General features: G+C 38.2%; 1 protein-coding gene across 4 annotated transcripts in view; it reads right to left on the bottom strand.

The window, feature by feature from the left end:
• Positions 1-27446, bottom strand: part of ELAPOR2 (endosome-lysosome associated apoptosis and autophagy regulator family member 2) — a 179856-nt gene that overhangs the window by 86267 nt on the left and 66143 nt on the right. Inside the window, exon 1 of one of the 4 annotated variants that reach the window (XM_054692481.1) lies at positions 6501-6522. The exons of 2 other annotated variants lie outside the window; for them this stretch is intronic. In XM_054692481.1, coding sequence (XP_054548456.1) covers positions 6501-6503 — 3 coding nt within the window. In that variant the 5' untranslated portion in view covers positions 6504-6522. Of the gene's footprint in view, positions 1-6500; positions 6523-27446 lie in introns of those variants that run through there. One more of the 4 variants, XM_037510719.2, reaches the window with a different exon arrangement.

The raw sequence follows: 27446 nt of genomic DNA, 5'->3' as shown, positions 1-27446 counted from the left end.
TGCCTCTTTTTTTGACTAACCCAAATTAAAACTGTACAATGCTATGCAAAAGCCCAACTTTCCATAAAGGGAGAATCCAAACCCTTGGAAATATAATTCTTATGTGTAATTACATATGGTCATAAATTTATCTATAATACAAACTACAAATTTTTCCATGTGAATCAGACTGAAACAGAAAAGGCACCTTTGCTTCTGCAAAAGGCACAACTACTTACTATATAATAAATACCAAAAGAAAATCCATTAAAGGTTTCAGAACTGTATTATATATGCCCTGTGACACGTCAATTCCACTTGCACTTCTAGGCAAGGAAACTATAATAGATTTGCATTATTAAATTAATTAAATAGTTAAAAACTTGAAAAAATATAAATATGCAAGAATAAAGAATTGACTGATAAATTATGGTGCACTCATGATGGCATTTTATTTAGTCCATTTTAAAATAGTAATTCTAATGCCACATTTAATGACAAAAATATTTATATCACAATTAAGTGTAATATAAAGGTTCTAAAACAATGTGTCTGAACCCTTTTAAAGTGTGTATGGGTTGAAAGTGGGTGCCTAATCAATACAGGGGAAATAACTGTAGATATGTATGTCAAAAAATTGACACTAGTTAACTGAGTGTTAAACATAGTGGAAAATATTTTTTCTTTTTTGATTCTATATTTTCAAATTTTCCTACAGTTAAAATGTATTAGTTTCTTTAAATTGAGATACTTGCTTTGCCAAGACAGTTTTATGTTACAAATGATACTGAGTAATCACAAATTCAAAATTATTTTTTCTAATGTTCCTATTTCTCCTGGCTTAAGGATAAGGTACACTGTAGGACAAAAGATTGAAGGGCCCAACTCCATTATCATTCATTAGCACCTCAGTCCAGATTACTTTCTCTGGTGAGTGTCAATAACCAAAGGAGCTTTAAGGACAAGTATCACAAGATATAGGTCAGATAAGTCTGTAGAGGTTGCATGGGAGAAGACCCAAAGTTTAAATACTATAAAAACAGGCAGACACAGGAAGGATTCTGTGACAAGGTGGTTAAAGAAAAGCGGTAACAGCTGAATTGAGAGGGTAAGAAGTCTGACAACCCACTTTGCTGACTTCACTATTCGGCTCAGGAAAGGCAAATTGCACTATTGAATCCAGCTATGCCACTGCCAGTGTTCAGACAGAAAAGACTTATAAAAATAAAATTTAAATTCAAAAGTAAATTCTTGTCAATGCCAAGACTTGAAAATGAGTTTACTTGTAAAGAGTGTCTACAGAAATAGCATAGGTGTTAAGTGGCTCTGAAAATTTTGACATCCAAATCATATTTTTGCTTGCAAATTTTGTGAGCCAAATAAAAATAAGCTAGTTATTTTAGTCCCTTCGCACTCAATTGACTTTAAGAATCTCTCAAATCAACAGAAATGTTTTAAAAGAATAGCATAATCCTAGTAACACCTATTGTCATAACATAACCCTAGAAAACAAACTTAAAATATTGACCAAAAGGTTACCTTTTTAACAAGAAAGACTACATACCTGTTATTTCATCTGACTGGAATTTTTTTTTTTTAACAATGCCTTTGGTAACAGCATAACTCCAAGATTCTAACTAGTTCTGATTAGATAGCCAATCGCGAGTTCAATCCCTGATCAGGGGCCAATAGGGACAGTTTACCTGGAGAGTTTTAATAAAATATTCCCTGGTACCAATCAAGATGGCCAAAGCCCATTAAAGCTTCCCTTCTTCATATTACACAATATAAAAAGCAAGACTCTGCAAAATAAATAATAGCAGGTGGTTGGAGGAAGTCAAAATTTGAATAACAATTAGTATAATGGCAGTGAGTTTGCTGATATTTTCTTCCTTTGTCTCCTACTTTGTGCAAAAAGTGGGACTTATCCAGGAACTTTCTGGTTGGTGTGGACTGCAAAAACTGCAAGAGAATCCCTTCTTTCCTACCAGAAGACTAAGATGACCATTAGCTGGATAATAGCAGTACAGGTCAGACTATGAGCAGTACAGGTCAGACTTTCTCTTTTCCCTTCCATTCCTGCCATAAGGCAGGACCAGTTGTAGAGCTACACAGATGCCACTATGACTCAGGTAGCTAATGTCCCAAGAGAAATCTTTTTTCTGGATAAAAAAAACTGGAAGAAGGGACTTCTGCTGAGCAAAGAATATGAGAAATCCCTGTTCTTCTTTTTCTCCCTTTGCCACATTACTACAGTGAGGTGAAAATGCAGAAAAGCATAGAGGCTAAAATTATTCAGTAATCCATCTTTTTTGACAGAGGAAATATAATAATAAAAAAGAAAACACCCTAGAGGAATGGAGAAGGAGATTGCCTTGTTTTGTAGGGGAACCAACGCAAGTCCTAGCTTCACCCTTATAGTAGGCATGTGAAGAATGTAATCAAAGAACCACAGTAAAGTCACAGAGACCTCAATTACAGCATAAACCACCACTCCAACAAAACCCTGAGTAGCTCAAGCAAGGGGCAGGATACCTCCTCTTACTCCCAACAAAACATAGCAAACACAGGACATCACAACCTGGGGAGCCTTTATTAAAATATGTCATATTTATTTTCATTTTTTGCCTTCCTTTCTTCTAAGAACATAGAGTTTCATTATTTTAAGGTAAATTAAATCATAAATCCTCTTTTAAAAATGGCAAAGACCAAATAACCCAATCAAAAATATGGGCAGAAGAGCTAAATAGACACTTCTTCAAAGACATGCAGCTGACCAAATGGAACATGAAAAAATGCTCATCATCACTTATCCTCAAGGAAATACAAATCAAAACCACCATGAGATACCAACTCACATCTATGAGAATGGCCAATGGAAGGAAGGAAGGAAGGAAGGAAGGAAGGAAGGAAGGAAGGAAGGAAGGAAGGAAGGAAAAGACACAGAAACAAGTGTTGGTGAAGGTATAGGGAAAAAGGAATGCTTGTGTACTACTGAGGGGAGTGCAGACTGGCCCAGCCCCTATAGAAAACAAAATTACTTGATATACAAACAAGAAGGAATATTTTACCAATATGCAAGAGAAAGACAATCAGCAAATCAAAATCCCCAATAGAGATATTAGATTATCAAAGGATTAAAATAAGCTATTATAATCACCACCATGAGGTAGAAATATTTTTAATTGAAATATTATTTATATTATCAAGTTTTTGTGATGCAAGTAATAAACATTTACTCTTAAAATTAGAAAATAAAATGATGACTTTCCTCAAATTTCTTTTCTCTCCTTAATAAAATTATTTAATTTTATTAATGTAATGCCTTCTCTACTTATCTTGTAACAATGGTGAGAATAAGTAAACTAAAATCACAATAGAAATATTAGATATTATTCATACACAAGATACAGTAATATTTAGGTTTGTATGCCACAAAGCACTTAATGAATATTTTAAGCCAGACACTAGATATTTTATATATATTTATATATATATTCTGATTTAAAAATCATGGTAACAATTCAAGGGATGTAATATCACACATTTCCTTAAATCCAAAATGAAAACTCAAAGTCTTGTGAAATTCTGAAATCCACCAAATAAACTTGTCACTAGCTGTGCACAATGAGTAACTGTCACAGCCTGGGCAAGCTTCACAATAGGTCAACTATTCATTCATTTGATTATCACTTCAGTGGAGTTATTTGTATCCTAAGAGTTGAATTATATCTTTATTTGTGGATAATATCTTTGGGGGTGGGGGGTAAAGTTGAGGGGAGAAACTACATAGGGATGTGACACAGATTCCAAAAGCAAGTGAGTACAAGTGAAGACCTCTCGACAAGGGGCTATGCAATTGGAGGGGGAAGAAGTTGCCAATTCTCTCAAAACAAAACACAGAAGTTTGTAAAATCTAGAACAACATCTTGAAGGACTGTCACTGGTATTACCTAGCCAACATATTGATTAACTCTGAAAAGACACTTTAATTACAAGTGACAAAGCTATGAGTATAACTTAGCAGAAAAAAAAGCTTTTAAGAATACTTATAATGCAGGACTCAAATCATTTATATTAGGAAATACAATTTTTTTTTAAAAAGTAGGAAATGTGAGACCACTCTCTAGGTTAACTATGTCATACTCAAGAACAAATAAAGTGTATAAATTGGCAAATACTTGATTCCTGTTGAACCAGGGCATGAGTCAATGAAAGAGAAAATTTTTGGTGGTAAAAAAAGCCAGAATGGGGAGAGAATGGTAAACAGAAGGTAGAATACAAGAGGAAAATGAGGCAGAAACCAATGTCATTGAAGGCAAGACAGAGGTTGTGTCATGTCAAGTCAACATAAACCAAGATCCCAAGCACAGATTTAGAAAAAAGTCACGTCACCCAATGGAAGTACTGCTGATAGATAAGAGATGTTTCACGTGAAGGCAAAGACTCAGTCACTGATAAGAGATATTAAAGTGATAGATAATTAGGTTGATACATTTGCACCATTATTGGTTGCGGAAAAAAATTATTGTACATTTAACACAATGAAGATTTCTCCCACCCTTCAAAAAAGTTAATAAAAGCTGGGTGCATTTTAGAATAAATGGCGCCACAGAATTGAGGAAACAAAGGTACTGTGACAAATCTGCGACTCAGGATTTGTAAGATCCAACAGCATGTATGAGGCATAGTTAAAAGGCAAAAATAGCACATGAAAAATTCTGTCTTCACTATATCACAGCTACTAAGATTAGCAATTTACTTATTAATATGTATTATGGATACCTCCCTTTTAGTTCTTGCTTTTATTACTTAGCGGTTCTAGCTCAGCTAGACTGCCACCCCCTCTCAGCAGTCTTTTTGTACTTCTGCCTGAGTCAGTTCGTTTTTCCATTCTCCTTACAGAATTCTCAAATTAACACTAATAATTTCAAGTCAAGGGCCCCCCCTGGTGGCGCAGCAGTTGAGCGCTGGGCTGCGAAGCTGCCTGCAGCCTCTGTGGCACTGGTTCGATGACCGGCGAGGGTCCCACATGGCACAAGATATGTCTCCTGTCTCGCCCACTGCTCCCCTCAGCAGTGTATTTCGTCAGTCTGCCTGTTCTGTTCCCCACTCTGGCCCTGGTGAATTCTCTCACCCTCCTGCGCTTCTGACTGTACCCAGTGCTTGTATAAATAAATAAATCTTTAAAAAAATAATAATAATAATTTCAAGTCAAATACTAAAGCTAAGTCCCTTCACTCTCAAAGATAACCCTGCATCCTACTTGACCCTACAGGAAAATAAAAACTCTCTATTGCACAAATTTCCTCAAATTGCCTCCCTTCCTTTGTGTCTATGCACACACACAAATTTACATGCCTGTTTGCCTCCTTCCCTCCAGTCTCATGTAACAAGGCATCCTTGTTATTTTAGAAAATAAGTATCTGACTGGTTTTTAAATCTCATCCTCTACTCAAACTTACTGTATTAAGTATTTTGCCACCCTCTTGCTTCTGTAATGTCCCTTTTTTATTTTCTTCTGGCCCTTCCCTCAACATATAAATTATTCATGTTTCCTTTAATTAAACAAAAAAATCTTTATTGACCCTGTGTTGGTGATTCATTAATTTCTCTTCAGATTCAGTCTCCACCCTTTTTTTGTTCCCAGTTAGGCCTGGGGATGCTGACCTTTTTGGACTGTATCACTCCAAGCTCCTTTGTCCTTTGGATTCTGGTTATGCTTGTCCAATGGGAGATGCAGCAGGAAATTGGAGGGAAATATTTCTCTCCTATCAGCATTTTACAGCCACTGAGCTTCCATACACCATTCCCTCCAAGTAACCATCTCAGGCCTATGAGTGCTAACAGCTTCCCAATCTGTTCTCCCTAGTTCCAGGTACTTTTCTTATCAGTTACCTTAAATCAGTCCATACCTCCACGCAGAGCTTGTTAAATTCTATTCAGCTGAACTTGTGTGAGCCACCTGTTTCCTATTTCCCCCTCTGCTTCCTTTCCATCTATTCTGAGTCATACCTCCTGGAAGAATAGCCTATCATAAATCAATGTCACCTCATTTAAAAAATAAAAAGATACTAATACACAAAAATTAAAAAAAAACAATAGCCTGTACTCACAATCTCCATCATTGTCTCTTATTTAACACTCAATTTACTATGATCTACCTTCTGTGCACACACCCCAAAAGATCTGTTAAACAGAGTATGGTACTCAAAACCATTTATGACCTGGCCCTATCTGCCTTCCAGCTTTACCGATCTTGCCTTTAAGCCAAGAACTCCCATCATAACTAGCGCCCCTAGTTTTCTTAGAAATTATAGAATATTCCCTCCACCTAGAGAGTCCTCTGCTTTTGTCACCTAGTGAAGCCCTACTTATTTTGCAAGCCTCAACTTAGTACCTCTTTCTAGGAATCTTTCATTCTCCCTTTCTTCACCTCCCAGAAATAATTATACCTCACTTGCACCCCCAGCTCTCGTATACAACTTTTGTATTCATCACATTATATCATTGTGACTTACCATGTAATCACACCAGTTATATTTCAGAATAGAATGTCACTGGAGTCTTCAGAAAACAGACCTTGAGGCAAAGCCTTATATTGTAACACCTTACTAAGAAGTTCATTCCAGTGAAGCAGGAGCAAAGCAGAAAAGGAAAGAGGGCAGACAGAAGAGAATGTGTCACTGATCTGGCCACAGCTTCCTTAGAAACTGATTGCTTACATGTGCAGAATGTCTTCAGAGAAATGCACGAAGCTACTGCACAGCCTAAACAGTCAGTCCAGGAATTGCAAGGTTTTATCCATGGACTCCCTTCTCTCATTGCTCAAAGTTTGGCCACATGGGAATTTAACGCCCCACAACTTGTAAATCCCCAGTATTCCACAGGGAAACCTGAAGGTTTTGGGAAAGAGCCAAATGGTGTCATGCATGAAGCATGACACTGTTAGGTTCTTCCTTTGAGCAGCATGTGGGACTGCTCCCAGAACAACTTGGCCACAGCTGTGGGAGCAGTGAAATCAGTAAGACAAGTATACAAATCTGAGATGATGCCTAAATTGAATGTGGTTCAAGAACCCAGCTTAATTCTGAAAAATAATTGGTACTCAGTGAATATGTTTGGATACCTTATTAGAAGAGGAAGAATTTATGGCTTTGCCCAAGTGAGATATCTAAATATCTCAACATTTAGTTCCATTAAGTCATTACATAAATGATACCAACCAGCACCGATACTGAGACTTGTGAGCAGAGCTAACTTTCTAAAAATTAGATGGCAAGTTAAGTATTAAAACTAACTTCAGAGTGGGGGTGGAGTCCACAAAGTCTGTATGCAATTAGCTCGGGACATCTTTCCCCCCACCAGGAACAATTCAACCAAATGACTAGTCTAAAGCATGGAGAGAGGGGGCGGAGCAACATGGCGGCAAGGAGACACTGCGAGTAAGATCTCCCATTAAAAAAAGTTAATAGGGAGGAAAAGCGGCAGGTCCCAGTGAGAACTGGGACACGGAAGATAAACGGGTGACGCCAGCGAACTGCCCGAAGAAGAAAGTGGCCATAAAAGAGGACTAGAAGGGAGGGAAGCGCAGAACCCTGCTCCCCTCCCCCGCCCACAGAGGCGGCACTCTCCCACCCGCAGAGAGGAGGGAAACAACACACCAAAACGACCAACAAGAACAAACGACGCAGCAAGCGGGACTGTGAGTGGAAAGGAACTATTTCAGCCACCACACCCCGTGAACGGGAGCTGTGGAGAACCCCGCAGGATCCACCGCGGAGGTGAGCGAACGGCTCCAGGCGCCATTGAAGAGAGACCCCGCCCCCGGGGAGGAGGCCAGCACCAGCACACAGCCCCAGGCCGCCCGGTAAGCTTGGGGAAAGGCGGCGCGCTGGAAAAACAGGCGCGGATCGCGGTCAGGATTGCGAGGAACAGCGGCGCGCTGGAAAACCAAGGGCGGATCGGAATCGGGATTGCGCGCGGAAAAGCAGTGCAGTTGAAAAGCAAACGCGGATCCAGACCGCAACTGCCCAGGTCCCTGCGCCTGCGACCTAGGCTCGAGGGGAGATGCGCGGAGGCCCTCACTGAGTGAGCAGGCCCAGGCGCCCAGGCACGGGAGCGGGATTCAAAAGGCGCCATTCCCGCGCCACTGAACTGGGCTACAGCCTGAGTCCTGGAACTGAGGGCTTTGGAACTGACACCCGGGGCACGAAACTAGGGGCGTGGGTTCCCCATGACGGTGGGGCACAAGGCAGACACAGCACCCCAAAGCCGTTGAGGTTTACCCTACCATTCCCGCTCTATTCCCTGTCCCACGGGGTGGAAAATCAGCTCCCCAAGGGCTCCAGGAGAGATCTCTGGCGCCACCTAGCGACTTGAAGCCAGCAGAGGCGCCTAGAGGAGCCAGTGGCCAGCTGGGGAGTTAGCCCACGCCGGGCCCCTTCCGACCAGTAGTCTGAGCCCACAGGGGGAGCGAGCACCCACAGCCGGGGCAGACCAGGCACGCAGAAGAGTGTGCCTGAGACCGGACGCACAGGGAGTGTGTCCCACATCACCATCTTAGAACAGGGACATTTCTTCAGTAAAGACTACCTGCAGAAGGCTTCCTCAGGAGCCAGAGGTGAGCGGGGGAAGTTCGCCCACGCCAGACCCCCTCTAGCCTGCAGTCCAAGCCCAGAGGGGGAGCAGGAACCCACCGCAGGGGCAGACCAGGCGCACAGGGGAGTGTGTCCCCACATCGGCATTTTAGAACAGGGACCTTTCTCCAGTAAAGACTGCTTGAAACTGACAGATGACTCCTGGAGGAACCAGAGGAGAGCAGAGAAGCTCACCCAAGATGCCGGCCAGTACCAACTACACAGTGTCCCAACGCATACGGCAAATTAGAAAACAGACAGTAGGGAGGAGAAGAACCACACGCAACCTAGCAACTCCCCAGGGAAAAAGCACACCACAAAAAGAAAAGCAGCCCCCAGATTGCAACGACAGTAACTTGGAAGAACTTCTGAGCCTTCCAGAAAGAGAATTTAAAATTGCCGTGATTAAAAAACTGACAGAAGTCATAAAGGAAAACAATGATAAGGGAAAAATAATCAATGATCAGAAGAATGCAATTGAGTCCCTAGAGAGGGAAAACAATGGTCAGAAGAATGAAATCGAGTCCCTAAAGAGGGAAGTAAAAGAAATGCAGGAGATCAAAGAATTAATGGAAGAACTAAAGAATTCTGGGAAAAGCAATGAAAGCAGAATAGATGAAATGGAAGAACGAATAAGTAATCTTGAAGACACAGAAATAAAAAGAACCAAAACAGAAAAGGAAAGAGAAGTACGAAGGAAAAAGAATGAAGAAAGACTTCGGGAACTATCTGACTCCATGAGGAAAGGAAATATAAGAGTTATAGGAATACCAGAAGGAGAGGAGAGAGATGTAGGAACAGAGAAAATATTCAAAGAGATAATTGAAGAGAACTTCCCAAATGTGAAGAAGGAGCTGGAAATTGATATACAAGAAGCAAGAAGAACACCAAACTTCCACGACGAAAGGAAAAACACAGCAAGACACATAATAGTAAAGCTCCCAGGAATCCAGGACAAGGAAAAAATAATGAAGCAGGCAAGAGGGAAGAAACAGATAACATTCAAAGGAAAGCCAATCAGGCTGACATCAGACTTCTCCGAAGAAACACTACGGGCAAGGAGAGAATGGAGGGACATAGTCAACAGACTCCAAGAAAACAGATGCCAACCAAGAATTCTCTATCCCGCAAAGCTCTCCTTTCTCTTTGAAGAAAGAATATGGACCTTCCCAGACAAACAGAAACTCCGGAATTTCATTGCAAATAAACCCCCACTCCAAAAAATACTACAAGGAGTCCTAAAGCCAGAACCTCAGAGGGACGAATAACAATGAAAGAAGGCCAAAAAAAAAAAAGTTATTAAAAGAATAAATAAATAAAATAAAAGGAAAGACAAACACAATGGCAAATACAGATGCTAACATATCAATATTAACTCTAAATGTAAATGGACTAAACTCTTCAATAAAAAGACACAGAGTTGCAGCCTGGATTAAGAAACAAAACCCAACCTTTTGCTGTCTCCAGGAAACACATTTAGCTACAAAAGATAAAAATAGGCTCAAAGTTAAAGGATGGAAAGCAATCCTACAAGCAAATGGACCAAAAAAGAAAGCAGGAACAGCTATACTTATATCAGATAAAACAGATTTCAAACTCAAAAAGATAAAAAGAGACCCCAATGGTCACTACATTATGATCAAGGGGACAATACTTCAAGAAGAAATAACACTCATTAACATATACTCACCAAACGAAGGAGCACCAAAATATATCAGACAACTGTTATCCTCTCTGAAAACAGACATCAGAGAAAACACATACGTAGTGGGAGACTTCAACACACCACTATCAACAATGGATAGATCAACAAGACAAAAAATAAGTAAAGAAACCAAAGCTCTAAATAAGGACCTAGAGCAATTGGGCTTAACAGACATCTATAGAACACTAAACCCCAAAAAAACGGAGTACACATTTTTCTCAAGCGCACACGGATCATTCTCCAGGATCGATCACATACTGGGGCACAAGACAAACATCAACAGATACACCAAGATTGAAATCATATCAACCATCTTTTCTGACCATGAAGGCATCAAACTAGAAATAAACCATAAAAAGAAGGCAAGGAACTTTCCTACCTCATGGAGATTAAAAACCACACTACTGGAAGACCACTGGACTAATGAGGAGATCAAAGAAGAAATTAAAAAATTCTTTGAATTGAACGACAAGGAGGACACCAATATCCTAAATGTATGGGATGCAGCAAAAGCAGTAATAAGAGGAAAATATATAGCAATAGAAGCTCACATCAAGAAACAAGAAAGAACTCAAAGAAACAACCTAATCTCGAAGCTCAAAGATCTAGAAAAAGAACAACAAAAAAACCCCAAAACCAGTAGAAGAAAAGAAATAATAAAAACCAAAGCAGAAATAAATGAAATTGAAACTAAAAAAACAATCCAAAAGATCAATGAAACCAAGAGCTGGTTCTTTGAAAAAATCAATAAAATAGACAAACCCCTAGCCAGGCTCACAAAGGAAAAAAGGGAGAAAGCACAAATAAACAGGATCATCAATGAAAGAGGAGAAATCACAACGGACACAGCAGAAATCAAAAGAATAATCAGTAACTACTATGAACAGTTATATGGAAACAAGTTTAACAATCTAGAGGAGATGGACAAATTCCTACAACTCTACAATCACCCAAAGCTAGATAAAGAAGAAATAGAACACCTAAACAGACCAATTACAAGCAGCGAAATTGAAATGGTAATCAAAAACCTCCCCAAAAACAAAAGCCCGGGACCTGATGGATTTACAAATGAATTCTACCAAACATTCAGAGACGAATTAGTGCCTATCCTTCACAAACTCTTCCAAAAAATTGAGAAGGAAGGGACAATACCAAACATGTTCTATGAAGCCAACATTACACTAATACCAAAACCAAACAAGGACAACACAAAAAAGGAAAACTACAGGCCAATCTCCCTAATGAACACTGATGCAAAAATCCTCAATAAAATTTTAGCTATCAGAATCCAACAATGCATCCATAAGATAATTCACCACAACCAAGTAGGATTCATTCCAGGGACACAAGGATGGTTTAACATCCGTAAATCAATCAACGTTATCCAACACATCAACAAAAAGAAATATAAAAACCATATGATAATATCAATAGATGCTGAGAAAGCTTTCGACAAAGTGCAACACCCATTCATGATAAAAGCCCTTGAAATTCTTGGGATACAAGGAACATACCTCAACATCATAAAGGCCATCTATGACAAGCCAACAGCCAGTATCATTCTCAATGGTGAAAAGCTGAAAGCAATTCCATTAAGATCTGGAACAAGACAAGGATGTCCACTCTCACCACTGCTTTTCAATATAATACTGGAAGTCCTAGCCAGAGCAATAAGACAAGAGAAAGACATCCAAGGAATCCAAATAGGAAAAGAAGAAGTCAAACTATCACTATTTGCAGATGATATGATAATATACATAGAGAACCCCAAAAACTCCACAGAAAAACTAATTCAACTCATCAATCAGTTCATTAAAGTGGCAGGATACAAAATCAACACGCAAAAGTCAGTAGCCTTCCTATACACAAACAATAAATCTGAAGAAGAAGAAATCAAAAAAACCATCCCTTTTTTTATTGAAACAAAAAAATCAAATATTTGGGAATAAATCTAACAAAAGAGGTTAAAGGACCTATACAAAGAAAACTATAAAACACTGTTAAAAGAAATAGAAGAAGACACAAAGAAATGGAAAGACATCCCCTGCTCATGGATTGGAAGAATAAACATTATTAAAATGGCCATCCTTCCAAAAGAAATATACAGATTCAATGCTATTCCAATCAAAATTTCAATGTCATTCTTCAAAGAAATAGAACAATTATTGATGAAATTCATATGGAATCACAAAAAACCCCGAATAGCCAAAGCTCTCCTAAAAAAAAAAGAAGGGAATGGAGGCATCACACTCCCAGACTTCAAACTATACTACAAAGCCATAATCATCAAAACTGCATGGTATTGGAACAAGAACAGACATACAGACCAATGGAATCGAATAGAAAATCCAGAAATAAACCCACAGATTTATGGTCAACTAATCTTTGACAAAGGAGCAAAGACTATGCATTGGAGCAAAGAAAGTTTATTCAATAAATGGTGCTGGGAAAACTGGGTCGCTACATGCAAAAGAATGAAGCTTGACCACTACCTCACACCATACACAAAAATCAACTCAAAATGGATTAAAGAACTAGACATAAGACCTGAAACCATAAAATATATAGAAGGAAATATAGGCGAAACACTGCGTGATTTGCACATCAAAGACATCTTTACAGACACATCACCCAAAGCAGTGATAGTGAAGGCGAAGATAAACAGCTGGGACTATATCAAATTAAAGAGCTTCTGCACAGCAAAAGAGACAATAACAAAAACAAAGAGAAACCCCACCAACTGGGAGAACATTTTTGCACCCAACACTAATGATAAAGGACTGATCACAAAAATCTGCAAAGAGCTGATGAGACTTAACAACAACAAAGAAAAGAATCCAGTCAAAAAATGGGCAGAAGAGCTAAAAAGAAACTTCTCTGAAGAGGAAATGCAAATGGCCAACAGGCATATGAAAAATGTTCAACATCACTTGTCATAAGGGAAATGCAAATCAAAACTACCATGAGATACCATCTTACACCAGTGAGAATGGCACATATTAAAAAAACTAGCAACAACAAATGTTGGCGAGGGTGTGGAGAAAAAGGAACTCTTCTGCACTGTTGGTGGGAGTGCAAACTGGTCCAACCACTGTGGAGAGCTGTGTGGAGATTTCTGGACCTACTAAACATAGAGCTTCCATATGATCCAGCAATTCCACTCCTAGGTATTTACCCAAAGGACACAGAAACATCAATTCCAAAGAACACCTGCACCCCTATGTTTATAGCAGCACTGTTTACAATAGCTAAGCTTTGGAAACAACCCAAATGCCCAAAAATAGATGACTGGATCAAGAAGATGTGGTACATATATACCATGGAATATTACTCAGCATTCAAAAAAGATAAACACATGCAATTTGCAGCAACATGGATGGCACTGGAAGGGATCATGCTCAGCGAAATAAGCCAAAAAGAAAAAGAAAAATACCGGATGGTCTCACTCATAGCAGGAATCTAGAAAACTTAAATAAGGGAACAGGAAAATGAATAACTATAAGAAAGTGAAAATCAAAATCAACAAAAAACTACGAACCAGAGACACTTTTAGGGGGCGGGGGTGGGAGGGGAGGGATCGGGGTCAGAATGGGGGGCTGCAATTGTATGGGGATTATAAAAATAAAATTTATTATTAAAAAAAAAAAAAAAGAAAGAAAAAAACCAAAAAAAAAAAAAAAGCATGTATAAAGCTATCCACATCCCACTGGCCTTAAAAATCCCAAATCAATCTGAATATTCAGCCATAATGAACAGTGTGCAGCGCAACCTCTGCCGCATCTGGAAATCACGACTCTGAAATAACACCCAAGCCATTGCCTCGCGGCTGCTCCATGAATTACCCTCCCGGTGATGTTTGTCTTTCTGCCTAACCTCAGTGCACACTAGTGTCCAAGGAGGAACTGGGGACTGTGGACATAGCTCACATATATAGTTCATGTCTTCATATTCACTGTTTGGTTGAGCGTTCTAGAAACCTCCACCATATGAAACACCTGAAGGGGAATGTGGAAACCAGCCTTACTGGTCGGACCTGACTCCCCTAGAAAAGTAGCCCCTCTCGCTCTCTCAGACACCCTCCCACCCCAATGCCTCAGGGCCCGGGCTTGGAAAATAAAATACACCCTGTCTGACCTCAAAAAAAAAAAAATAAAAAATAAAACTAACTTCAAATTTTTAATAATTTCTTCCCTTTAAGAGATAAATCTAATACACAAAGTTAAGTTTTGTTACCAGTCAGTTTCTCAACTATCTGGAAGGGACAATGCTCACTATGCAAGAGTGTCCCCATCATCAGCTCCAGATTAATTTTGCAACTTAAAATAAGAAATGCTGCCATTTGGCTGAAACTATTTTTCAAATAGCAATAGGGAGAAATGAAAAACTAGAAAACAGGAATTTCCATTGGGTGTAAATTCTACATCACATTAATAAAGAGCAACTTATGAAACATTTGCACTTGAAATCATAGTAACCATTCCCTGAAGAACCAATGAGGCTCTTCAAGAGTACAAGAAGTTTCATCCTTGCATTCTTCCCACATACTCTACTTTTTATCACTCACTGGCATGTAACTAAGCCTCAAATTATGTAACAAAAACAAAAGAGCAAAGAGAACTTTTTTGATAAAAAGGAATCTAAATTACCCATGATCATAGTCATCCAGCCTCATGCTGAAACAAAGCAAATAAGGTAGGGTTAACAAGTAGCCATTTCAAATGCAAAGCATAAAAAATCAGCCTATGTCTACAACTTAATTCCAGTACTATAAAGCCTGTCAGAGTCCTTGTTAATGATGAGTGAAAAATCTTTGTTCCTTTCACTTAGGTCAGTCCCCTACAGGAACATGTGGCTCGCACATTCATCTTGAAAAGTTATTTAGACTATCTTTTCCACTATAGACAAGACAATATGAAAAAGGTAACAGTTTCCTTAGGAATTTCCAGGACCACATTCAGAACTCAGAAATATCAGACTCCTCCTCAGAACTCAAAAGAATTAGTCTCTTTTCAAATGCAGCACCTGCCACGGGGTAGTCTTTATACATGAGAAGCTGAGCTGTGCCATCAATTCCCTACTCAGTAATGGTTTCACTCCAGAGTTCCACTACTAGAGAACTCAACTGAACTCAAAAGGGCATTTAAATTCTTCTCTAGTATCACATGACTAAATTACATCGCTTTATGAAGGTTTCACAATCTTGCAATATTGGCCTATATTTACATTTATTGCTCTAGATCTGACTCACAGATGATACTGAAGAAACTGCCATCCTTTCAAAAATCAAATTTAAAAGTGAAATTCTCCCTTGATATTTTTATTTAAATGTTTCTGCTCAAATAGTTTGATTGCCTTTGCACTAAATTTTAAGATCAAGTTTTAAAAAATCATATATTTATATTTATTCTTAGCTACAACAACGTATCTTCCAACAAAGAGGCAGGATTACTGATAAAGGCATAAGACTTAGAAACTAGACCTGGTTTGATTCATGGGTGTGTTACTTAAGGAACAACAACAGTATCTGCTTCACAGAATAGCTGTGACAATTAAATGTGTTAATATGAGAGTTCTTAGCACACACGAGTTAACTACAATGACTCATACTAACTACAAGTACTGCCATTTATTACTATAAAACAGTTTAAAGATAATTTTCAAAAAGCATATCTGCATCTTAATGTTTGTGCATGTCTATCTCCCTTCCTGTAGATGATCTAAGCAACCAAGAGAGGATAATAACATCTTTATTATTATAAAACTTATGAGTCTATCACAGTGGACTAAAATATACCCCACATATTAAAAAAAAATTCTAAGTTTTAGGAAAACAAAGTCTAAGTGAGTAAATTTACTTCTTTATAATGCATACCAGCTATTTAAATGTTATAAAGTCATAAGTAATGATTTATTAAAAACCATAAACGCCTTTCATAAAAGTGATTTGTCATCTTATTACTAAAATGAATACACGAAGGCTAACCAATCACCTATGTGAGAGTTTCATAATTAGTGAACCAACAACTTGTAGATATTTTTTAAAGATACAATTTTAATCAATGTTGGCTTACTTCCCTTTTAAATTATGCAAACTATATGCTCTGGGCTCCAAATATCTTTCTGTTTACCTATAAGAAAGAGAGTAAATATAAACATACAAAACATGCATATTTAGAGACAGGAGATGCTCATACATAGGTTTTTTTTTACTACTTTGGCTCACAATTCAGGACTGTCTGCAGATGGACGGCAGCAAGTGAGCATGATAAGGTGCAATGGGCTATGGCCTGCTATTTTATTTCAAAGTGTTCTAAACAATTGTGAACATCAACAAACACACTAGACTAGAGAGCTTATTTTAAAAGTAACATCTGGGCCTCGCTGGTGGCGCAGGCTGTTAAGTGCAGCGCCGTGAAGCTGTCCGCAGCCTCTGCAGTGCCAGTTTGATCCCCGCCGGCCTCGGAGCAAGCCACATGGCGAGTAGACTTTTCCTGACTCACCCACTGCTCCCCGCAGCAGTGTATTTCCTCAGTCTGCCTGTTCTGTTCCCTGCTCTGTCTCTGGTGAATCCTCTCACCCTCCAGCACATCTGGCCTGCACCCGGGTTCTTGTATAAATAAAAATAAATCTTTAAAAAAAAAAGTAACATTTACACATATTTTTTCCTTTACATATACAGAAAAGAACTGCCATGCATTGCTAATACTAACTATGACCACGTATGCAGAAGGAACTAAAATGAAATCCTTGCAGCAGAGGTGATTTTCAGTTTTAGTCCACATTTTATCCCCATGTGGCAGATCTAGGTATCATTTCTGATGCTTATTGTCTTGTTCTTTTGTCTCAAATTTCAAGTGGAATGGCCTTCAGAATTCTGTTTTTTTTTTTTTTTTTGAAAGATTTATTTATTTACGCATACAAGAACTGGGGTACAGGCCAGAGGTGTGGGGGTGAGAGGATTCACCAAAGACAGAGTGGGGAACAAAATAGACAGACTGACTGAAGTACACTGCTGAGGAGAGCAGTGGGAGAGTCAGGTGAGGTCTGCTGTGCCATGTGGGTTGCTCCCTGACTGGCCAGGGATCAAACTTGTGCTGCAGCGGCTGCAGACAGCCTCATAGGCTGCATTCCAACCCCTTGCACCACCAGGGAGGCCCAGAATTCTGTTCTTTAAACTGAGAACCCAGCAAGCTGAAAATTTACAAATCCTGAAATTGAAAGAAAATAGCACATCCTTTTCATTGCAGAACAAATTTGTAAGCCCAAAAGCCTTGATTCAGCCTTGTTGACAGTTGGGAAAATATGTCCCAGATCTATTATGGCCAGGATTTGTTCTAGGTAAAGACAAGCAAGGACTAAAGAGTTCAAAGCTGGTTTGGAGGTTCCATGAAATCATGAGGTACCTTGTGTCTTTCTCTTTCATCCTGCTTGACGTTATTCTAACAATCACCTAATGATCCAAGATAGCTGACCAAGCTCCAGTCAATATATTCATATGACAGTGAGCAAGAAAAGAAGATAAAGAGGACAGATTACGTACCCTCTTCCTTTTGAAGAGCTTTCCTATAAATCCCATCTGACATATAGGTTTTTAATCTCATTTGCCAAAATTTGGTCCATGGCTGCAAGCTATAAAAAAAGTCTGGGAAAGGGTCTTTTATAAGCATCCTGCTCATGTTTCTGTCCCTAAGTAAGAGGTAATAACAAATATCGAGAGGTAACTACCTCACATGCTTTTTCCAATGTGTACATTTCTACAATAGGAAATTGACTAAAAATGTTCCTAATAAAAGAAATTTCTAAAATCTAGGATTCCTAGATTGGGTTCAAAAATCTTCAATCAGAATGAAATCCAAATAAAGATTTGCCATAAAATTATACTAAAAAACTTAGACTCACATTATTTCCTAAGCTAAATTCATAACGAAAAATTATGTAAAGCAATTTTAGCCATGTTCTCATAAATGCTCTTTTTCTATCCTAGCACAGACTGTCTAATCACATTAAAATGAAAAGGTAAAAATATCTCCTATTGTTACTGCTATGGGGACAAAACTATGTATCATTCTAAAAAGTCTACCTAATATCTTCATTGGTATTTTGATCCAAAATAATTTCAGAAGGATAAATTTTGGAAATCCTACATTGACTTGAAAACAGTACCTGAAATTATTTTAATTAAAGAAGGTTATAATCCTTCACCATCTTAAGAAAATGTCATAACTGTAAGAAGTACAGAGATTTACTGAGTGGAAATGAAATTCCATGAGATGAAATGACTGGACCCTAGAACTTAGTTCACACCAGGATTCCTCACCATGTAATAAGCACTGGGGCTCAAACAGTGAGTGAGATGCCCTATAAAACAAACAAAAAAAATTAAAGAGACTATAAGTCCTATAACTATTAAGTATAGAACTTGTAAAGAGAGAGGAAAATCATCCATCGTCATTATTAAAAATATTAAAAACATTTAAGTAATTACTAATAAAGTGTAGCCTGCCTCAAAATGTTTAGACGGGCCTCCCAAAGATGTCCAAAACAGGCCTTCCCAACACATGTTACTTTGGCATGTGGATTATTTCAAGCTAAGTTCAAGTGAGGACCTGAAGGCACAAGAGAAAAATTTACCCCTCTCTTAACAATCAAAAAAAAAAAAAATGATAATTAGGGATATTACCCAGAATTAGGATTTTTATGTGAAATAACCTTTCTAACTGAGAAATTTATCTATATAGAGGTCAAATCCCTAAATATAGAACATCTTGGTTTACCATATGAGTCACACTCTCCTCATCATGTGAATCGCCCTTCCCTCTCCTTGATTATATATATATATCCTTATTTTCCTCCCTCTGTTTTAGAATTTTCCGTATGTATGTAATTAAGTTTATTCTTTTTCTCCTACTAATATGTCTAATGTGAATTTGATGACTTGACCAGCCCAGGGAGAAACCAAAACAGTAGGAAAACTTTTCTTCTCTTCTCCTATACTAACAGTGTATCATCTAAACCTGGTAAGAAGAGATGTTCAATGAACATTGATATTTTGGAGTGAATCACAGTCACCCAACACACAGAAGGAAAGGCAGGAAAATAACCCCGGAAATGAGATGTCCTCTTGGGAAATGAGGAAACCACATTCGACTTTCTTCTAAACACACAGGGAGTTGCAAAGATAAGCTTAAGGCATTCACTTGAATTAAGAGCTCTAACAATGAGTAAATAAAAGTCACTTATCAAGTGTTTAAAAATTCCAAGATAAAAACTATCACATCAGTAAAGGTCCTCATCAATCATCTCGATGACGTAATGGTGTGGTAAAACATGATCAAAATGCACGTCTGAGGAAGTGTTCCACTAACACGTATGCTTTTTAAAAACTGAATCTGTGAAATCACCCTTGTCTATTGTCTAAAATATGATGAAGTTTCCTCTGAGGGTTTCCTAATATACCATATAAAGACAAGACTATACTAGGGAATTGCCTCAATCACTGAGCTGGGGGCAAATAGTATGGACATTTTCACTACTAATACAGTAATGATAAAAATGAAACATCTCAGAATTGTATCAGCAATGAAACCGGTTTCTCAGAAACCAAATGGAAAAAGAAAGGTGATAAAAAAAAAAGCTGACTTTTCAGCTGATACTGAAAGGAAATCTGAGTTTTGTAGACATACTTAACATTTAGTCCATAAATCAACTCCTCCGTTGACCAAAGTAAAAGAGACATGGTTCTACTTTCTGCCCCACATCTCATTCATTCAATCAGTCAAAATATAAATATATTTATTATAATGCTTTTGGCTAAAAATAACAGAAAACACCTTCTCAAACTTGTTTAAACAAGAAAACTATTTTTTCATATAACATGAAGCCACCAATGTAGGATACTTTTCATAGTTGACTGGTTCCATGGCTCAAGGATAGTCTCAAGGATGTGAGTTCTGTTTCTTTCTTTCTATCAGGGTTGTCTTCATTCTTAAATTGGCTATAAGACAGTTGTAGTTATTTCAAGTCTGCAAGCAAAACAATATTCAGAAACAGAATATACTCCAACCATTTTTACAAAAACTGTTGGAGGTCTGGATTTGACTTTCTGTAGTTAAATGACCCCTCGCTTAGACTAAGTAATAGTATCCCTGGAGTTGTATATAGAGTTATTTTCCCAGAAGTACATAATAGACTAGTAAACAAAACTGAGGTGGAAAGAGGAAGTGGGAAGTAGGCAAAAGAAGAAAGCAATCACCTGGGTTTGGTACAACCTGCTCTGTGTTCCATCCTAATGGTAGCAATGTATATAAGGCCAGGCTGCCTGTTAGCCTTCTGCGATTTCTTTTTTTTCTTTTCAGGGTTATAATAAAAATACGAAGTGACTTGCCTCATGAGATTTGGGAATGGGAGTAAAGGGATAAGTGTAAAATAAAATTCCAGAAAAAGAACATAACTAGCAAATAAACTAAAAGACAGGAGATAAGTCATTAAAAGAAATTCTCCCCAAGAGTCTATTTTTGTGGGTTTATTCATTTTTTTGAACAACTATTAAGTATGTATTATACTACTTCTTAAAATTTACTGAGCACTTATCAACATGTTAAGCATTGATGCCACTTTACATGAATTATCTAATTTAATTTTCACAACAATTCTATAAGATGAATTTCCCTTATTACAGAAGGAGAAATATCAATACAACTAATATGGTCACAGTGATAGTGCAGGAAAATCAGGCCATTTGTATCCCAGAGCTACGCACTTAATCACAATGAAAACAGCCACTAAGCTAAATGTAAGGAACTTAAGGAGAATCAGTCAAATTCCTCACTTTTAGAAAACTTATGATCTGTACTCCTAAAACATACTCAGTTCTGTAATCCAATGTTACCTCAATTAAAAAAAAAAAAAAGAGAGACACCTAATAAATTATCCAGTTAATATCAGCCAAGAAAAACAGCTGACAAAGTCCCTACTTTGGTACCAATGGCTTTTCCCTAGCATTCCCCAGTGTAGTCACTTAAAAATATTGATCAGGTAATCCTATTTAATTTATATAGGTTATTCTATATTTTGATTTCTTATCATTTTTGGGAAGCAGAGTTTTAATCATTATGTATGTGCCTTGTTCTGCTGTAGGAGCAAAGAAATTTCTCCACAAAGTTCTTAGAAGGGAAATAGTTAAAGTGAAAAATAAATAATCCTGTAAGTAAATTCTCTAGGGTAACACAACAGATTACATTATATATTCTATCAGTTAACATTTTGATTATTCAACTATAAAAATCAATGAAGAGTAATGCAGAGTAAAGGATATTAATGATTTAAAATTATACCATAAGGTAGTAATTTAGGTGAGTTTCCACCATCATGTTTTCTGCATCTCCTTTCTGCTCTACTCATTAGGATTATGCAACAGCTTCTGGAGACAGCATACCCATCTTCATCAACAACACCTACAAACAATGAGCCTCCCCAGGGAAAAGAGTAACAAGCTCTACAATGGCAATACTCAGTACAGATTTAACATCATATTTTACCTGTATTTTAAGAGGTTGAACTTATTCCTATTCATTGAACAGATTCTAATCCTCCATGGAATTCCTATGGTTCAGAATAACTTTGACTTTAGTATTTAAAACACAAGGGTAAACTCTGCATTTTCATAACAAAGATCCATATGCACATGAGTTCTAATTCATATTTCATCTGTATTCAAAACAGACCAATTTCATGTCTAAAGGTCAACAACTAGGAAAGATGATGCAAGAATAAAAACAGTACCATATGGAACTTTCTGGATTTGACTGGAAAACACAAGCCCAAGAGCCAGATTAACCTCACAGAGAACACATTAGTGTCCATATGCAAGGCAAAATGCTGCATGAACCACTGAAAACTAAATGTGACATTTGAAATGGCCATCCCTGCAAGTCATAATACTTTCCTGCTTAATATAAAGGTTGGGCTCCCTCTTAGGAAACTGCATGCTTAAAAAAAATAGACAAGAAAGGTGAAGGTGGCACATGCTGGGTAACTGCACATGCAATAGGAGGCTATGGAGAAACAGCCCTTTCCTGCAACACTGAAAGGTAGAGATCCAAATCAGGAAAGAAAAAGCACCCAAATCCCTTTTCCAGTAAAATGAAGGTGTCCTGTAAATACAATTTGTGCCAGAGATGTCTGAAGCAGCACACAAAAGAACAGCCTGGGGTCATTTACTGGATCATCCTCAGAGTCTGACTCAGCCTTGCAATGTCCCTGACTTGCTGGGGGTTCTGATTCAGCCATTTATTTTGCTGCTGCTGTTGTCATTACTCTGCCTTTTAACATAAGCAAGTGCATCCGCATTGCACATATTGTGCAGTATATACAATAGGAAATGAACCCACTAGCTGGCTTCACATACAAGCATTTAGCTTGGCTAATTAAATATGAAAGAAAAGCACGATCATTTTGATGTTTTCCATGAGGAGAACAAAATATCATCCACTGACCCATATCAAAATGTAGCTGCACTGAATTTCTGGCAAATTTGGTGTACTCTTTAAAGAGTGCTGACCTAGAACAACAGCACATTCTGCAGAAAAGAGAGGACGGCATAATGGAGTGAGGAGTTTAAATCTCAGTTCTGTCTCTTACTGAATGTATGACCTGGAGAATGCCTTGACGTCTCTGCATTTCATCTAGAGAATATTCTTTATTATAAAAGAAAATAATGCAGCTCAGAACTGGAGAAGGATTAAGTGAGATTGTGTGCAATAAGGTGAACAGTGTATTGTTGTTTTCCCTCCTAAATTAGGCTCCCTAGAAATTAATCTGCCAGGAAATGACAGAAGGAAACATTGATAATCTGGTAAAAAAAAAAAAAAAAAAAAAAAAGTAGAAAGCCCATCCTCTCAGGTTCCCAAATCATTGTATCATTGTGAGGGAAAAGGTAGGGTTAGTGTGAGGGCATAGGTGAGTGAAAAGCCCCCTGGTTAAGCTAAAGCCCCAGAAGGGATGGATGTGTTGTTAGACAGATTAAGGAGACTTACAAAAAATGAAGCAGCTTTATTTTCTATACACATCTGAACTAAATGGAATAAAGTGTGAACCACCAGAGTTTCAAGTCAATGCTGATTTATTCTGTTAGATTTGGCAGAGGAGTCTCAACACAGGGCTTTAATTTTTTTTTCATTGAATATTACCAATCCCTACATCAAGGACTCCATTCATACAGGCAAAGGTCAAACTTCAACTTGCCAATCAAACTTATCTCAGTCTAATTCAAAAATGCCTCCAGACTCATAGTTTAAAATTTAGTTCAATCCAGTTCAAAGCCAGGGTGTGCAGTTCTTCTAACAGAGATTACACTTGTTACTAGTTTCCACCCAAAATGGGAAGGGATTGGCATGCTCTCTTAATTCTAACATTGGGACTGGCTCTGTTGGGGACAGCAAGGAGGAAGCAAGCGGCTGCAGGGAAGATAGGCAGCAGCAGTCTCCGTTCTGTTGGCCGTTGCTACTTTTTAATCTGATATCAAGTGACAAATAACTGTAGCCATTGGCATGGTCTGGCCTGGTTTTGAATGCTGAATACCAAAGACTTCTTGCACCAAAGTATTTCTGGTGTGGACAAAGCATGCTATCAGGCACTGATCCCTCCAAAAAGGCACACAAAATGCTGAATGAGAATCTTTGAACCTCCTTGAGCCCCAGCAGCAGTAAGTAAGACACATCCTCCTCAGGCAAGTGTGTCCTCACATAATTGAAGTACACCTCCCAGGGCCGTCCAATGATGCCTCCTGCTCGACCAAGTACTACAGCCTTAACTTTGAGGTCCTCAGGTAAATAACTACCACCCTTTTACACCCAGTTCTTTAGGATTCTATGAAACCTGGTACAAATAGAGTGAGATGCCTCTACCCTCTCCACACCTAAATGCTCTATTCCCCAGCTCTTCACTCCAGTAAAGCACAAGAAACTTCTGTGAGTTGCCAGGCAACAATAACTCCAGGCAAAAAGTGAACTGCATCCTTCAAACCTTCCCAGTGTACACATGGACTTTCATTTGTGGGGAGCAAAAGGAGGGGTAGAGAGAGAAAATGAATAATGAATGGTCATTCCAAGAGGAGAGAAAGAGGTCATTATTTACAACACAACTTTGCCCTCCCCAGAAGCTTCCTACGTAGAAGGGTGAATAGGAAGATTTACATAAGTTCTACAGGTGTTGTCTTTCCCAGTAGGCCCTGCTTTGTGGCACTGGTGACACAGTGCATTTCATTGATCTAAAATACAAGGAATGGTTTCAGGTCTTATGTCTAATTCTTTAATCCATTTTGAGTTGATTTTTGTGTATGGTGTGAGGTAGTGGTCAAGCTTCATTCTTTTGCATGTAGCGACCCAGTTTTCCCAGCACCATTTATTGAACAAACTTTCTTTGCTCCAATGCATAGTCTTTGCTCCTTTGTCAAAGATTAGTTGACCATAAATCTGTGGGTTTATTTCTGGATTTTCTATTCGATTCCATTGGTCTGTATGTCTGTTCTTGTTCCAATACCATGCAGTTTTGATGATTATGGCTTTGTAGTATAGTTTGAAGTCTGGGAGTGTGATGCCTCCATTCCCTTCTTTTTTTTTCAGGAGAGCTTTGGCTATTCGGGGTTTTTTGTGATTCCATATGAATTTCATCAATAATTGTTCTATTTCTTTGAAGAATGACATTGAAATTTTGATTGGAATAGCATTGAATCTGTATATTGCTTTTGGAAGGATGGCCATTTTAATAATGTTTATTCTTCCAATCCATGAGCAGGGGATATCTCTCCATTTCTTTGTGTCTTCTTCTATTTCTTTTAACAGTGTTTTATAGTTTTCTTTGTATAGGTCCTTTACCTCTTTTGTTAGATTTATTCCCAAATATTTGATTTTTTTTGTTTCAATAACGAAAGGGATGGTTTTTTTGATTTCTTCTTCTTCAGATTTATTGTTTGTGTATAGGAAGGCTACTGACTTTTGCGTGTTGATTTTGTATCCTGCCACTTTACTGAACTGATTGATGAGTTGAATTAGCTTTTCTGTGGAGTTTTTGGGGTTCTCTATGTATAATATCATATCGTCTGCAAATAGTGATAGTTTGACTTCTTCTTTTCCTATTTGGATTCCTTGGATGTCTTTCTCTTGTCTTATTGCCCTGGCTAGGACTTCCAGTATTATATTGAAAAGCAGTGGTGAGAGTGGACATCCTTGTCTTGTTCCAGATCTTAATGGAATTGCTTTCAGCTTTTCACCATTGAGAATGATACTAGCTGTTGGCTTGTCATAGATGGCCTTTATGATGTTAAGGTATGTTCCTTGTATCCCAAGAATTTCAAGGGCTTTTATCATGAATGGGTGTTGCACTTTGTCGAAAGCTTTCTCAGCATCTATTGATATTATCATATGGTTTTTATATTTCTTTTTGTTGATGTGTTGGATAACGTTATAGGCGAAACACTACGTGATTTGCACATCAAAGACATCTTTACAGACACATCACCCAAAGCAGTGATAGTGAAGGCGAAGATAAACAGCTGGGACTACATCAAATTAAAGAGCTTCTGCACAGCAAAAGAGACAATAACAAAAACAAAGAGAAACCCCACCAACTGGGAGAACATTTTTGCACCCAACACTAATGATAAAGGACTGATCACAAAAATCTGCAAAGAGCTGATGAGACTCAACAACAACAAAGAAAATAATCCAGTCAAAAAATGGGCAGAAGAGCTAAAAAGAAACTTCTCTGAAGAGGAAATGCAAATGGCCAACAGGCATATGAAAAAATGTTCAACATCACTTGTCATCAGGGAAATGCAAATCAAAACTACCATGAGATACCATCTTACACCAGTGAGAATGGCACATATTAAAAAAACTAGCAACAACAAATGTTGGCGAGGGTGTGGAGAAAAAGGAACTCTTCTGCACTGTTGGTGGGAGTGCAAACTGGTCCAACCACTGTGGAAAGCTGTGTGGAGATTTCTGGACCTACTAAACATAGAGCTTCCATATGATCCAGCAATTCCACTCCTAGGTATTTACCCAAAGGACACAGAAACATCAATTCCAAAGAACACCTACACCCCTATGTTTATAGCAGCACTGTTTACAATAGCTAAGCTTTGGAAACAACCCAAATGCCCAAAAATAGATGACTGGATCAAGAAGATGTGGTACATATATACCATGGAATATTACTCAGCATTCAAAAAAGATAAACACATGCAATTTGCAGCAACATGGATGGCGCTGGAAGGGATCATGCTCAGCGAAATAAGCCAAAAAGAAAAAGAAAAATACCGGATGGTCTCACTCATAGCAGGAATCTAGAAAACTTAAATAAGGGACCAGGAAAATGAATAACTATAAGAAAGTGAAAATCAAAATCAACAAAAAACTATGAACCAGAGACACTTTTAGGGGGGCAGGGGCGGGAGGGGAGGGATTGGGGTCAGAATGGGGGCGCTGCAATTGTATGGGGAATATAACAATAAAATTTATTATCTAATAAAAAAAAAATAATAAAAAAAAAAATAAAATACAAGGAATGCTTCTTATGATATCAACTGTGAGCAAAAGAGAATCATAAAGGGCATCTCTGTTATTATATCACCATGCAACACATTTAATATCAAGAGTTAGAAATTCAGGTGCTCACCTCCAACCTTGGCAAGCATCAGCAGGGTGACAGAGATTGGGACAGTCACCTCACCTCCCAAGGGCTAGGTTTAAGTTCCTCAAAAGAGAATGATACCTTCTACCCAACAAATCTCACACAGCAGTATAGACTTTCGAAAACTGTAACGTTTTTAAAATTACATTTCAGGGGCCTCCTTGGTGGCACAGGGGTTAAAGACACACCACTATCAAGCTATTATTGCCAGTCACCGTGACATGAGTTTGAGCCCTGGCCAGGGAGCTGACCCACATGGTGCAGCAGAACTCTGTGTCTTGTCCAATGCTCCCCTCAGCAGTGTATTTCATTTTATTATTTTTTAAGGATTTATTTATTTATTTATTTATTTATACAAGCACTGGGTACAGTCAGAAGCACGGGAGGGTGAGAGAATTCACCAGAGCCAGAGTTGGGAATAGAACAGGCAG

Source organism: Talpa occidentalis, unplaced genomic scaffold, assembly GCF_014898055.3.
Source record: "Talpa occidentalis isolate TD23 unplaced genomic scaffold, MPIMG_talOcc4v2.1, whole genome shotgun sequence".
NCBI lineage: Eukaryota > Metazoa > Chordata > Mammalia > Eulipotyphla > Talpidae > Talpa > Talpa occidentalis.
The sequence above is the reverse complement of the archived record's forward strand: the minus strand, read 5'-3'. Positions and strand labels throughout refer to the sequence as shown.